A 12,738-nucleotide genomic window follows, 5' to 3' on the forward strand; every position below is an offset into this window, starting at 1 on the left:
GGATGGCCAGCCTAGGTAGAGGGACTTTGCCTATTGGAAACACCTTCTCCTGGTGATTCTCAGTTCCAACAAAGACCCAGTGGTGACGTGTCAGCTAAGCTGATGCATAGCTACAGCTTTATCAGGGAAGCTCCTTGCTGACACAAGCATTGAAAATCAAAGTTAAAGCTATGAAAGCAGGAGCCAGAGCTTGTGTGTACCAAGGGATCAGCTTCCGGAGCATTATTCCCTGTGAGCAAGACGCTTTCCCCAAATCTAGTCCATCAATAGCATTGACAATTTCCATAGCAGGGGACGATGGGAAAAGTTGGATCACAAAACAGACTCTAGCTTCAGCAGTTGCAACAGGATGACCTCCTGAGCAAAAGGAAGACAAGTTCTGCAGAGATGAAAACCTACCTGCTGGTGGTGAGGCTTCCTGTGCTTTCAGTACACTACTTTCTTTAAGCGAGTTGTTCCCACGATCATCCCCTTCCTCTGCCTGGTTTTCTTCCGTGGGCTCAGGTGGCAAAGTTGCAGTACTGTTGTCCATGCTCAGCTCTACCTCTGCTTCCCCTGCCAGCCCTTCCCTCTGCATGGGTGAGCTTTTCCTTGGTGCCTTCAACCTTGCCTTCTTTGCCTGTTTAAGACTGAGTTGGGGGGGGCGCACCGGTGGACTTGAGGATTGTGCTGTAATTTCTTCCGTGGCTGGGCTACTGCTGAGGTCCCCAGAGTCAGGAATGGGCTGTCGGGGTGATTCAGGGGTGTTGTCATCGGACAGTGCAGGAATAGCAGCAGCACCATCTTCCTTTAGGTCCCCAGAATAATTTTTTGGTGCAGCTTCCCCCTCTTTCCATGTTTCTGGAATAAGGGCTTCTCTAGAGAGGGCAGACGAGTCTGCCGGTCCATCCTCCACATCCTCGGAAGGATGTGCCTTATACAGCCCATCCAGACCCTCCGATTTATCTAACTCCATCAAGTCAGCAGTTTTATCAAGGTCATCTAAGACGTCAGGTTTCTCCAACATATCTAAGACACTAGGCTTATCTAGAACGAGGCTGTCTGATTTCTTTAGTTCAGACAGGCTGTCTGCTTTCACTAGAAGGTCCAAGTCCCCATCTGCAGTCATCTGCTTGGACTGATCCCAGTCAGGGGGCTGAAGAACTGAAACTTCCTGGGTAGAAGCTGTTTGGGAGCCCAGGAGATCCTCCCCAAACTCCATGTCAGCAGGGAGATCACCAATAAGTGGTTTGTCAGGCAAGGAGAGGGGGTCCAAAGATCCCGAAAATTCACTGGAATCCATTTAGAAGATGGGAACTGGAAATGAGAGAGACTTGCAAGTTAATGAAAAGTAGTCTAACACAGCATATGAATTGTTCACTCTTCTGAACACTGCTGGAGTAAAACAAGGACCAGTAATATTGCTAGTCATAACCAGGATACCAGCAGGTCAACCTCATCTGCTTGTGAAGTTGCAAAACTAAAGCCAAAAAGCAGCAGCAAGATGCAGCAGTTCAGTATAGGAGACCTTTGGGAACTCTACAGCCTCCACACACCTCACCACAGCATAGCAGATAGACTTGCTTATGCTAAATGACACAGTGGGATATCAGAAATGACTCGAGTACCAATTCAGGAGGCTTCACGCAGCTGTTCTGTAGTGTGTAATACCCCCTTCCTTGACTTCCTCTGTGTCTCACCAGACCCAAATAATCTGGTATGTCCTTTCTCCTGATCTGTTCTCATGGAGCTAACACATATTTTATTTTTAAAATATCTTTTCTCTTAAACATAGAGGCAGAAAGAATTCCTTTACAGCTCTGTAGCCTGTGCCTTGAACAAGATACAGGATGACAACGTGCAGGAATTTTGTCAGAGGACAGATACAAACCATGTTATAGTATAAGTACAGCTACAGCATAGTCCCAAAACTATGTGGGCTAATATTCAGACACAGAACAACTGGAAAAGTTTAATTTAGAACTAGGAGGAATTCTGGAGAGTGGCAAGAAGAAAGGTGGTAAAGCCCATGATGTTAAAAGCAGTCATAAGAGGAAGAACAAGTAGCACAGTAGACATGAGCATGCAACATGGAGTCAGGAGAAAAGACCACTGTGACTTTGCAGGGCACAGACAGTGCACTTGCACAGGAAGATGTGATGCTGACCGCTAACATCAGAGGGACAAAGTTACAGCCCAGCTCCTCATGGTTGACATGACTATCATAAGACAGAATGGGAAAGACTTTGAGATGAGGTAAGTAAGCATTTATATCAATACTGGCTAAAAATTAATTATACCCCCACAAAGAGATAATGGTTGACAAACCTGAAGAGGGAAAGGGAGAAGCTGGAGTCTACAAGTGGTGAGGCAGAGTAAGACTTGAAGTAGCATCATGTCCCCAGAACAGGCTGTAAGTAGACATTACAAGGAAGGCACTAGAATGAAAAGGTGTGGCACCAACCTATCCCCCCCTCATTAGGGTCTTTCTCGTTCTAAATTTGGCACTGTTTTAAGTCCCGAAGCAGAACATTCAGTATTCTTGTCTATTGAGGCTTACTACGGGCATAACTCATCCATATCAATGAAGGAGGAAGCCTGCAATAATTTCACTGGTGATAGCTGATTAATTCTTTCTTTATATTATTACCTCTGAAAGGATAACCAAGTCTTACTCACAAACGCTTCACTCTGAACTAAACAGGACACACCTGGACAGAGAATGAACCCAAATTCTCAAACTCATTTAAGCAGGAGTTTAGGGAATCATACCCTACAGCTGGAGTTCAAAGACCTTGCCTCCTTATTTTATCTAAAAACACAGTGACATTCTCTGTCGCACAGTGGCAGAGAAGCACTGTCCCCACAATCACAAACAGAAACCACAGAATATGTAATCTTCAGAGATGCTCAGCAAGTTTTACCGCTAAAATTTTTGGTCATTCTATTCACTTTCTTTTGTTACAGACAAAGCTTCTAGAATGAGCCAGTTCCAGGCTCTAAGATGTGTTTTAGGGTGGGTGACAGAAAGAAGAACAAAGTGAAACAGAAATAAAGACATCTGAAAGAAAGGTGCTAAGGATTTGAAGCAGGTGAGAACCCTCCCAAGATGATAAACACGTTCTTTTTCTGCTACTCCACATACAAACAATGCCACCTTCTCAAAGATGCCCCCCACCCAGATAGCAGACCTTACAACAATAAGCAGCAGAAAGGTCAAGCCACCCAGATGAATAAGGAAAGTTTATTTATAGGTATGCTTAACAGGACTAACTTACACCTCAAATGCACCTTCAGACATTTTGCACGAGTCTGCAGTGAACCACAGAGGTCATACTCCTACAGTATTTGCCACTTTCAGCTGGCCTAGTCTTTGCTTGGTAGAAACAGATCCTGGGAACAATTCTGTAGCATAAGAAATCCATTTGTGCATTCCCTCCCAGAATGTAACAATTGCAAATGCAAGCAGCAATTAATCTATGAACTTGCCATGCTACTTATGCTCTACAAATAGACCAAAGGCATTGGCTTCAGTAGTGTATACCTTAACATTGCTTTCAAGCTTTGGGCACAAGAGCATTAGCGATGCAAGACAAGACTCTGACAAACTTAATGGCAACAACATTGACCGACAAAAGTGTTAAAGAGAACAGGTATTCTGCAGATTAAGTCAACTCCAAACATGGTTGGGACAGATGGTCTGCACCTTTCTGCAGACGCAAGAGTCCACAGTAAGACCACTCACTTGCATGTTCTGGTTGGAAGCACAGTGCTTGCCTTGTGTGTTCAAGGTCCTGTACGCTTTCATCAGCTCTGTCTGAAACCCCCTGGCAGAACGACTTATGTTTTGACGAACGACCCAAAACATCTAAGGATGTGCAAAGCTAAGGACTGCTGCAGTCAGTCAAATGAAAGGACCATGTATTCAAATATCCTGCTCCTATTCACACCAAGAATGAATACCTGGGGAGAGAGTATAAGAAACATAACTAACAGGACATTCCTCTTCAGGACATCCTTTGACCAAGCAACAATCAGCTGCTGAAGAACTGCTTGGCTTGAGCTGGACTGAGACTGTTACTGTTAAGAGTCTGTACTGGGCAAATCCTCTATGAACCTGCCTAAACCCCCTTTGAACCAATTTATACTTTGGGCGTCCAAAAACTCCAGTGGCAATACGTTCTGTGGCCTAACATTTAGTCCTTTAAAAGTATTTTCCTTTATATTAAACCTGCTGCAGCAGAGCTCAGTGACAAGGCGATACACAGCAGATGAGTGCTGACTTTTGATGTATTTACAAGAATCTGGAAAAACCGATGGAGTTAGAATTGAGGGTGGACCTAAGGAGGTGATGCTGACAAGCAGTTTGAGTGGGAAAGCAAGGAGTGTCCCTGCCCATCACAGCAATTCTGTTTCCCTGACAATAAAGTCTTTACAGTGGCTTTCAACTGCCAGCTGATAAAGAGGGCAGCCCTCAGAACAGGAGAGAACAATGCTTTCCAGCTCCGTGGGTTGCTCTGAAGTCAAACTCAACCTGAGGAAATTAGAGCTCCCCAGCTGCAGCACGGTAAGAAACACTACTTCTTCTGTTTGCCCCAGGCATTCAGATTCATCTGGGCTTTCTGCTGAGCTTCACAGTGAGTTAAGCTGCCAACTGAACGTGCACTTTACCTCTGGTAAAGTCTCTTCTCACTTTCTCCAACAGAAGAAAAATAGCTTATGGTTTCTGGCAGATGCTGAAGTGATCCACCACAAGTCATCACCTTCTTTATTCCAGGATCATCCAACGAATGGCTCAGTCACTAGGCTCTGGTCACTGGTCTGCTTGAAATCCTCCTCTTTTCCAGCCACATACCTTGCAGCAAGGAAAGTACGCTGGAACACGACTCAGCCAAACAAAGAGAAGGCAGTGGGCAGAAATCCTGCATGTTACAGCAGATATGACTGCTGTATCGGACATTTGGAAACTCCTTACTTAGGACTTGGCACCATCCTCTCTGTAGTGTTCAGTAACAGAGATTCTGGGGAAGATCAACTTCAAGGATCAAAGTCCCCTGCACAACAGTCTGAAGCAGAGTTCTTCTCAGGTAGCATGCAGGAGTTTCCAAAGAAGTGATCGGATGGCTGAGGGTCCTCCCCAAGAGCGCAGGACTGGCACAGAACACAACATTAACTGCCAAATCCGACACATGTGACTACAAGACCTGGCCTGCCCTTTCTGCCAAAGAGGACGCACATGGATCTCCTCTCAGACCTGGAAGCTCAGAGTGAGACATCTCTGCCAGGACACTCAAGTACACCAAATGACAACCTGGGACTTCAGCTAACTTATTAAAAACATCAGTGGTGCTGTAACTGCACAGATCTTCCACATCTCAGATAACTATTAGCAGGGGAATATGTGGCCTACCTACAAAAATGAGCAGCTGCCATCAAACATTTAATTAAAATCAGACAGTAAGGAAAAATACTGTTGTTACTCCCTCAAGATGAAATGAATACCTCAGAAGTCTCTACTGCCCACAAAAGAGTATGGCCATGCAGTTACTGCTTTCCTCTAGCAAAGGAACAGCAACTGCTTGGGTACCTATCCTAGACTTTTGTTCAAGGATGTGGATTCAGATTTAAGACTTTTGAAGGATGAAGGATTTATCTTTTTTGCTATTAGAGATCATTTGAAATATAAAAAGCATTAACTAATAAGAACCAAAATTAAGACACTTAAATCAACATTCCAGCCAATTCCTACCTATGAGTTATGTAAGACATGAGCAGAGCTCTGGAGGAAGTTCCTATTTTTTGTGCCAAATTTTAGAATAAACAGTAACACTCAACAGTAACACCCAACCTAGTATTTCTCAACAAAAATAACAGTGGTCGATAGAGTTCTATGAATAAAATATTAAGAAAATGATATCATGTCCTACCAGCATGGTTTCAGTCAACAGATCTTCATTAACAATGTTATACCTTGAGTGACAAATATGGCAAAAACTAACTTCAGTCCTGTGACTTATCTGAGTTTATCTGGGCAGCTGATAGCTTTTCAGATTCAAGCACCGCAAACATTTATTACAGATTGGTTAATTCATTTTAAAGCAAATGAATTCATGAAAAATCACCAGTAAACTAAGCACTTTGCTAAAGACCAGGTGTCATTCCAGTCAAAATTCTCCAGAACGGATTGTGTTATTCACTAGTATTTTTGGAAAGGCAGCTCTCCGAGCTTCCACCTGGCAGCCCAAACTTGGTCTTCAAAGAGCACAAAGCCCATTGGTAACATTCAGTACAGTGGTGCTTGCACACAGTACCACATTAAACCATTACTGTCTCATTCTTGGCTAGTGTCTACACTTGATGACAGACACTGGGAGAGGTGAGATGTTCAAAAAAACCAAAACCAACACCACCAAAAAACCAAACCCCCCAAAATCTGACGCAGTAATGCAAGAATCAACCATGGTTCAGAAAACACCTTCCAGTGATAAACCTATTTTGTTCATTGAAGAGAAATGGGGAGACATGACCCATCTCAAAAAACCCACCAGGTAAGAAGATTTATAGCAAACAACTCTTCAGAGATACAAATGCACAGAAGAACTTGAAAAGCTGGAAGTCAAAGTTGGACAAACTCAGAAACAGCTATTCCATATTAACACTATAGATGATTAGTTAAACAACTGACCCAGGAATATGTAAACCCTCTGTGACTTGGAGATTTTACAACAGCATTCAGTGACTCTCTCCAAGTCAGCTATAGCTACTGCAGATGTCACTGGTCAAGTTCTTCAGCTTGTGCTTTGCAGACAGGGCTCAGTGAATAGTCATCTCTTCTCATCTCCAAACATATTATTGGTTCTCTCAAGAGTGCAAGCAGCAGTAGCTATCACCATGTCCCCTTCAGGCCAGTCTTCACATGTGACTGGAACTGCCTACACAACAGGAACTGGTAGATGGTAAAAAGGTCCTTACCAGAACATCACTAACAACCTCAAGACCCCAGCAATGGTTTTCTAACAGTCCCAAAGCCAGGAGGTACCAAGACCACTGCTAGATTTTTCTACAGCAGGAGCACCAGTTTAGGGTGCAGGCCTCAAGCTTTATATAGCAGTCACCTAGAATCAAGAAAGCCTGAACCCTCCAACACAGAGCAGATGGTGCTGCACCGTGAGTTTCCTGGTAATTCCTCAAGGGCAAACGACAAAACTAGAGTTTGAACTTGCATTCCAGAAACTTCATCTCAGCTTCAAGAAAGTGCAAGAGGAAGGACAAATTTCAGAAATCTTGCAGAATTGTCTGGAATTAGGTTTACCAGGAGACCCCCTGCAACACTTCAAAGGTAGTCGGATCTCGGCATTATTTGCTGCTAACCCAACACCTCTGTACTAGTAGTAAACTCTAAGACCACCAACAGGAGCATGCTTATCCATCTGGAATGCCATCCTGGCAGCAGTTGGAAACTGCTTGGATACTCTCACATCTTTTTGTAAGGCCAGGATCCCCCCAAGCACTAAGTGTCAAGGCTCCACAACAGAGAAAGGAACAAGAACTCTAGGTATACTCTAACACAACTTGCTTTGTTTACATGTGTTAAGACAAAGGTCTTGGCAGGAATGCCTGGTCTCTGGAGAGCAATTCAGCCTCAAGAACCAACTCCAATCAGAAATCGAGTCAAAACTCTCCTGCTGCTTGTTCAGCTTTGTGTCAATAGCATGAATAAGCAACATTTCTTCTAAGGCTCACCACTCGCCACAGGACAACACCTGCCAAAATAGTGTTATACACAGGGGAAGGGAGTGGGTGGGTAAAAAGGCTTTGGAAGTGGCATCTGAAGCACAACAAAAAAGCATGGAGGTGCATGGCATACTCGAGCAGTATCTGTTGAAACTGCCCCAATGATATTTAGACACTGATTGAAAGACAGAAATAGACAGTAGACCTGGAAGTGGTAAAAAAAAGATGGCCCTCAAGTTGCCCAAATGCTGCAGGAGGGTGTCAGTCAACCTAAAGCAAAGTCCTGCACACCTCCCACAAGCAGCCACAGCCAGCTGGAACAGAAAGCTACAGGCACAGCAGGTGACTCTTCTGTGGAGAGTGCCACAGCCTGGGAAGAGGCCATGGACTCCCCAGACCTGGAGGTCCTCAAAACTCAACTGGACAAAGCCCTGAACAATGCGTCTAAAGTCAGCTCTGCTGTGAGCAGGAGGTTAGCTGGACCAGAGACCTCCAGAGGTCCCTTCTAACCTAAATCTGTCCGTGGTTCTTTGAATAAACCTTACTACACAGAAAAAAGAGAGAGGAGGCAGGAGTGCTGAGTCTCAGGGAAGATGTATCTTGAGGGCAAAACATCTCATTTTCCTTAAGTGCCTTACAGAGCCAAAATATTGAAAACGCAAAGTGAGCTGTCTTCTCGGCCTCGGTGACAGTCTGAGGTCGCTCTGCAAAGTGCCTGCTGCCAGGTCCCCAAAAAGGCATCTCAGCATTGGGATGCTTCACCTCACAGCTTTGTAAACCGGCCCCGGGTAATGCTGTGTTGAACAGACCAATGTCTCACCCAGCCTAGTGACCAACCCCTTTCTCTTTACACTGCCAAGGGCTGATCCAGCAAAGCAGGCTTATGGGAAGCGGCCAGAAGACACCACCAGAGGCCATGGCCAGCCAGGACTGCTGAAGATGGTCTCAAGCACTGCCCTTTCCTGACCTGCGCCGCCACCAGAGGAAGCAGTTAACGCTTAAAACACTCTACCAAGACTAAAACACAATTCCAGTGAAATCCTGCTAGCACAGCCTTCACTAAGCTAACAAACTCATTGTCACAGCTGTAGCCTATTCCATACTTCCCTTGGATTGCTTTCACCATAACCCTTCTGCACTAGGCTTCTGCTAACATACCTGGGTCCATCAGGGTTATGCATCCCAGCACCACTGACCAAAAAACATTTGTAAAAGAAATAACACAAGGGGCTTTGCTCCCAAAGTAAGGCTGTGGGTTCAGCCTAAGCCCCTTGCTCTGGCTGTCATAGTTGTGGAGGAATCTGGTATGACTTACTGTCATCCTCCAAAGCATCGTCCAAAGCAAGGGCACTCACAGTGACAGGCTTGCAAACAGGTGCAGAAGGAAACAGACATTGTGCAAATATGTGAGCTGGGGCTGTAAGCTGCAGGTTGGCCATTACAGGCAGCAGCTGTGTAGGCTGTGGCTATTCCTTTAGTAAAGCTGGGCTAGCAATCATGACAGAGCTACTCTCTTATCACCAACTTTGAACCTAGGATAGGCAGGGTTAGGTGAGAAAATGCAGATTAAAAGTTTTCTTGAGGGATGCAGCAGCAGTGAGAGGGAAAGAAGTTACAGCCTAGAACAAGAGCCATAGCAGAAGCACAGCAGCAGGGGAAGGGAAGAGCACAATGAAGCAGCTCTCATCCTCATCAGAAAGAGTCTCCAGGAACCATTCTCCAGCACTCAGCTGAGCATCCTATCCCTCACCATCACCTGACACAGACCATGTCCAGCGCTGCCTCTGCCCACACAAACATATCTGACTGCCAGGGCCTTTTCCCGTGCCAGGCATATGCCACAGCCAGGTCCCAGCCTTACCAGTGTACACCCTCTTGTCTAGGGCCAGTCCTGCCTCCACCTCTGCAAACCACATGGAAGTACTGATGGTCCCCAGGGCACCTTGCTGGCCATGGCCACGCTGCTCACATGCAGCCTGGCCTGCCAAGTCTTCAGCAGGTTGGGGCTTTGCCTTCTCCAGTGGCACAAGGCAGTTTCAGGGCCTGATCCTTGTGAGCGTGCGTTGTGTCCAGGGGTTCACACACACAATCCAGACCTCCGGGACATTCCCAAGCCCTGCCCCGGTCCAGACCCACCCCACCCATGCAGGGGGAAAGTGGACAGAATGGTTGGCCAGTTCACAGACCAGCAGCTGTGCTTTCTGCAAGCTCCACAGACTTCATTCACGGCAAGCTTCAGAGCAGCTTGGTGCCAGGGGAGGTCGGGGGCTGTTTGCTGGCACTCTGCAGCGCAGCTCTCCACGCAAGGACGGGTCCCACTGGGGTGGCTGCACTGGGGGCTGGGGCAGGTCTCACGAACCACAAACCCCCGGGCCCACCGATACGACATGGGGCACAACCAGCCCCCAGCATTGGGCTGGGTCCCACGCCGGGGCCTGCCCCCCCTCACCCCCCCGTGCCAACCGGCACTGGGACTGCACAGGATGCGTCTCACCTTACCGGTGGGGCACCGAGGTCTCCCTCGTCCCAACCGGGGGGGGAGTGGGGGCTGCTCCCCCCCCCCCCAGCAGACAGGGGTCCGGTGCCGCATCGGGGTGGGGTCCCCAGGACCCGCCCCACGCCGTAGGGCGCCCCCAAGCGGTCACCACGGGGGGGGGGCGAGCGGCGCCGGCTCCGCCCCCTCGCGGAGCGGTAGGCCCCGCCCCTCCCGCCAGGCGCGCGCCCCGCGCCCCGCGCCCCATCTTGTGGGGGGGCCCCACCCGCCCCGCCCCCCCCCCGGGGCCCACGCCGCACGCGCCTGCCCCGCCCCCACCCGCGGGGCCAAGCGCCGGCGCCCCACGGGCGGGCGCCTCGAGGCCGACTCACGCGGCGCCGCCGCACCACCTGCGGCTCCCATTCAGCCTTAGGGAGGCGCCCGCGGCCGGCGCCGCTCGTACCTGGCTCCCCAGCGCTGCGCCGCCCGCTCTACCCAGAGCCCGGATCGGGTCGCGGCCCCTTTAAATGGAGGCGCCGCTCGGAGCCCTCAGCGCGCTGCAGCCCGAGGGGGGGCAGGGGCAGCGCCCCATTGGCTGTACAGAGCGAGGGACGCTTTCCCATTGGCCGCGGCGGGGCCTGGGCTCGCGAGACTCGCTTGTGGGCGGCGGCCTCGGAAACGCGGAGCGGAGCCCCGAGGCCGGGATCGGCGCAACAGCCCAGACTCCCCTGGGCGGTCAGAAAACCCGGAACGGATCACGGTGGCGGAGCGCGGCCGCGCGAACAGATAGCGCGGAGCCGACCGCGGGCAGCGGCGGCACCCCAGCAGGGCACGGCGCGGGGGCCGTGCGCGGCGGGGAGCACGGGCCGGAACGGGGCTACCCGGTGCCCGCCGGTGCCCGCGCGGCCACTCGTATAGTGCGAAGTAGATTGCACGGAGCGGGCTTGCCACCCCACTCCACACCCCACCCCCCCGTTAACCCTCTCGCTGCCGCCTCGCGCGGCCCAGGCCCCGCTGCCGACCCGGGCTGCCCAGGCCGGCCTCGCCGCCACAGCCGCTACCTGCGCGCGGGGGGAGCCGCCCGGCCGGGTCCAGGCGCCGCCACCGCCTCCCTGGAGCTGGAGCGTCTCCCCGGGGCGGTGAGTGACAGCGCGGCCGGGCGGGGCTTCCGCGGGGGCCTGGGACACGGCACCGCCCCCGGGAGGGGCTGCCCCGGCCACCGCCCGCGCCCCGCCCCGGCATCGCTAGGCTGCCCTCCCCCACCCGGCCTCCCCTCCCTCACCCAGGCCCCGCCCCCTCAGTGACCCCCACACTCGCCTCCCCACCCACAGCACCTCATACACCCCCGGGCACCCTTCCCCCAACCATGACACCCGCCCACCCGGGCTCCCCTCCCCCACCCGCGACACCCCCTCCAGCGGACACACCTCCCCCACCTACCCGTGGGCGCAGCCGTGCCCCCCCGCGCAGCTTACCCTCAGCCCCTCCCCGGGGGCTCTACTCCCGCGGCGCCCGGAGTCCCCTCATCCCAGAGGAGCACCATTCCGCCCCCCTCCCCTGGGAGCCTCCTCATTCTCCCCCCGGGCCCGGGAACTAGCCCCTCCCAGCGTGCTTTTTTGTCTCCCCGCAGGCAAGACGGGGTGCAGGGGCTGAGAGTGGGCTGGCCCTCAGGGGCACTCCGGGGCGCGTAGCGCTGGGACGAGACACCAGGGCGACCTCCCGCGCTGCGGGGAGGGAAAGGCAGGCTTGCAGCCGTCAAGAGGGGACGACGGAGTTACGGAGAACCGGCCCCACCGCCAGCTGCTCCCCGCTTGGGGGGCGGGGGGGCCCGCGAGCCGCCGCAGGGCTCCCGCGCCCCAGAAGCGGGCTGGCCCCGGACGCACGGCACCCCTCCCGGTTACGTGCGATGCGACACCGAGGGAAACGGGAGGTTTTATTAAAAGGCGGTGAAATCAAGCCCGCCGGTGGCAGATAAGGACCACGCTCCCGCGGCGCCCGGCACCCCGGAGACTGTTCCCGGCGCTCTGCGGCCGCCGGGGACAGGGCACGGCAGGGCCCTCCCCACTCCCGCAGGCCGGTTCCTCCTGCCCAGCTGGCTGTCCTCCCGCAGCGGTGCGGCGCCGCTCCGACGGGGAGGGCTGGCGGGGCAGCGGGAACGGGGTCCGCAGGAGAGGGAAGGTAAGGGGGCGCCCACGGCTGGACGGGGCAGGGAGCGAGCACGGGGCCGGCGCTCACCTGCGGCGCCTGGAGGAGACCCAAGCAGCGCGCTGGCTCCGCCAAGGGCTCCGGTACTTACTGGCCATAACGGATGGGTAGAACAGGGGCGGAGGGGCCGCCGCTCCCGCCACTGCCTCGGGCACACGGCAGGGGCGGGGGGTAAGGGAGGGAGGGAAATAGCGTGTGAGAAGACGAGCAGAGCGAGCGCGCAGCGCGGCACGCACTGAGCCCCCGGCGCTGTTCCTTTAAAGCGAGTGGCTCCCGGCGCGCCTGCGCGTCCTCCCATCTCAGTGCGCCTGCGCGGCACTCTTCGGCAGTTCGTTGGGCTCCTTTGT

At 52.1% G+C, this 12,738-nt stretch overlaps 1 protein-coding gene across 4 annotated transcripts in view; it reads right to left on the reverse strand.

The window, feature by feature from the left end:
* ZMYM3 (zinc finger MYM-type containing 3) overlaps positions 1-12,700 on the reverse strand; it is a 34,486-nt gene extending 21,786 nt beyond the window's left edge. The window contains exons 1-2 of one of the 4 annotated variants that reach the window (XM_075106910.1): positions 12,483-12,700; positions 400-1,296 (exon numbers count right to left, since the gene is read on the reverse strand). In XM_075106910.1, the coding sequence (XP_074963011.1) occupies positions 400-1,282 (883 nt within the window). In that variant the 5' untranslated portion in view covers positions 1,283-1,296; positions 12,483-12,700. Of the gene's footprint in view, positions 1-399; positions 1,297-10,649; positions 10,764-11,247; positions 11,392-12,482 lie in introns of those variants that run through there. The other 3 variants (XM_075106908.1, XM_075106911.1, XM_075106909.1) reach the window with 3 other exon arrangements.
* Positions 12,701-12,738: the final 38 nt, after the last annotated feature.

Source organism: Phalacrocorax aristotelis, chromosome 11 (assembly GCF_949628215.1).
Source record: "Phalacrocorax aristotelis chromosome 11, bGulAri2.1, whole genome shotgun sequence".
Lineage (NCBI taxonomy): Eukaryota > Metazoa > Chordata > Aves > Suliformes > Phalacrocoracidae > Phalacrocorax > Phalacrocorax aristotelis.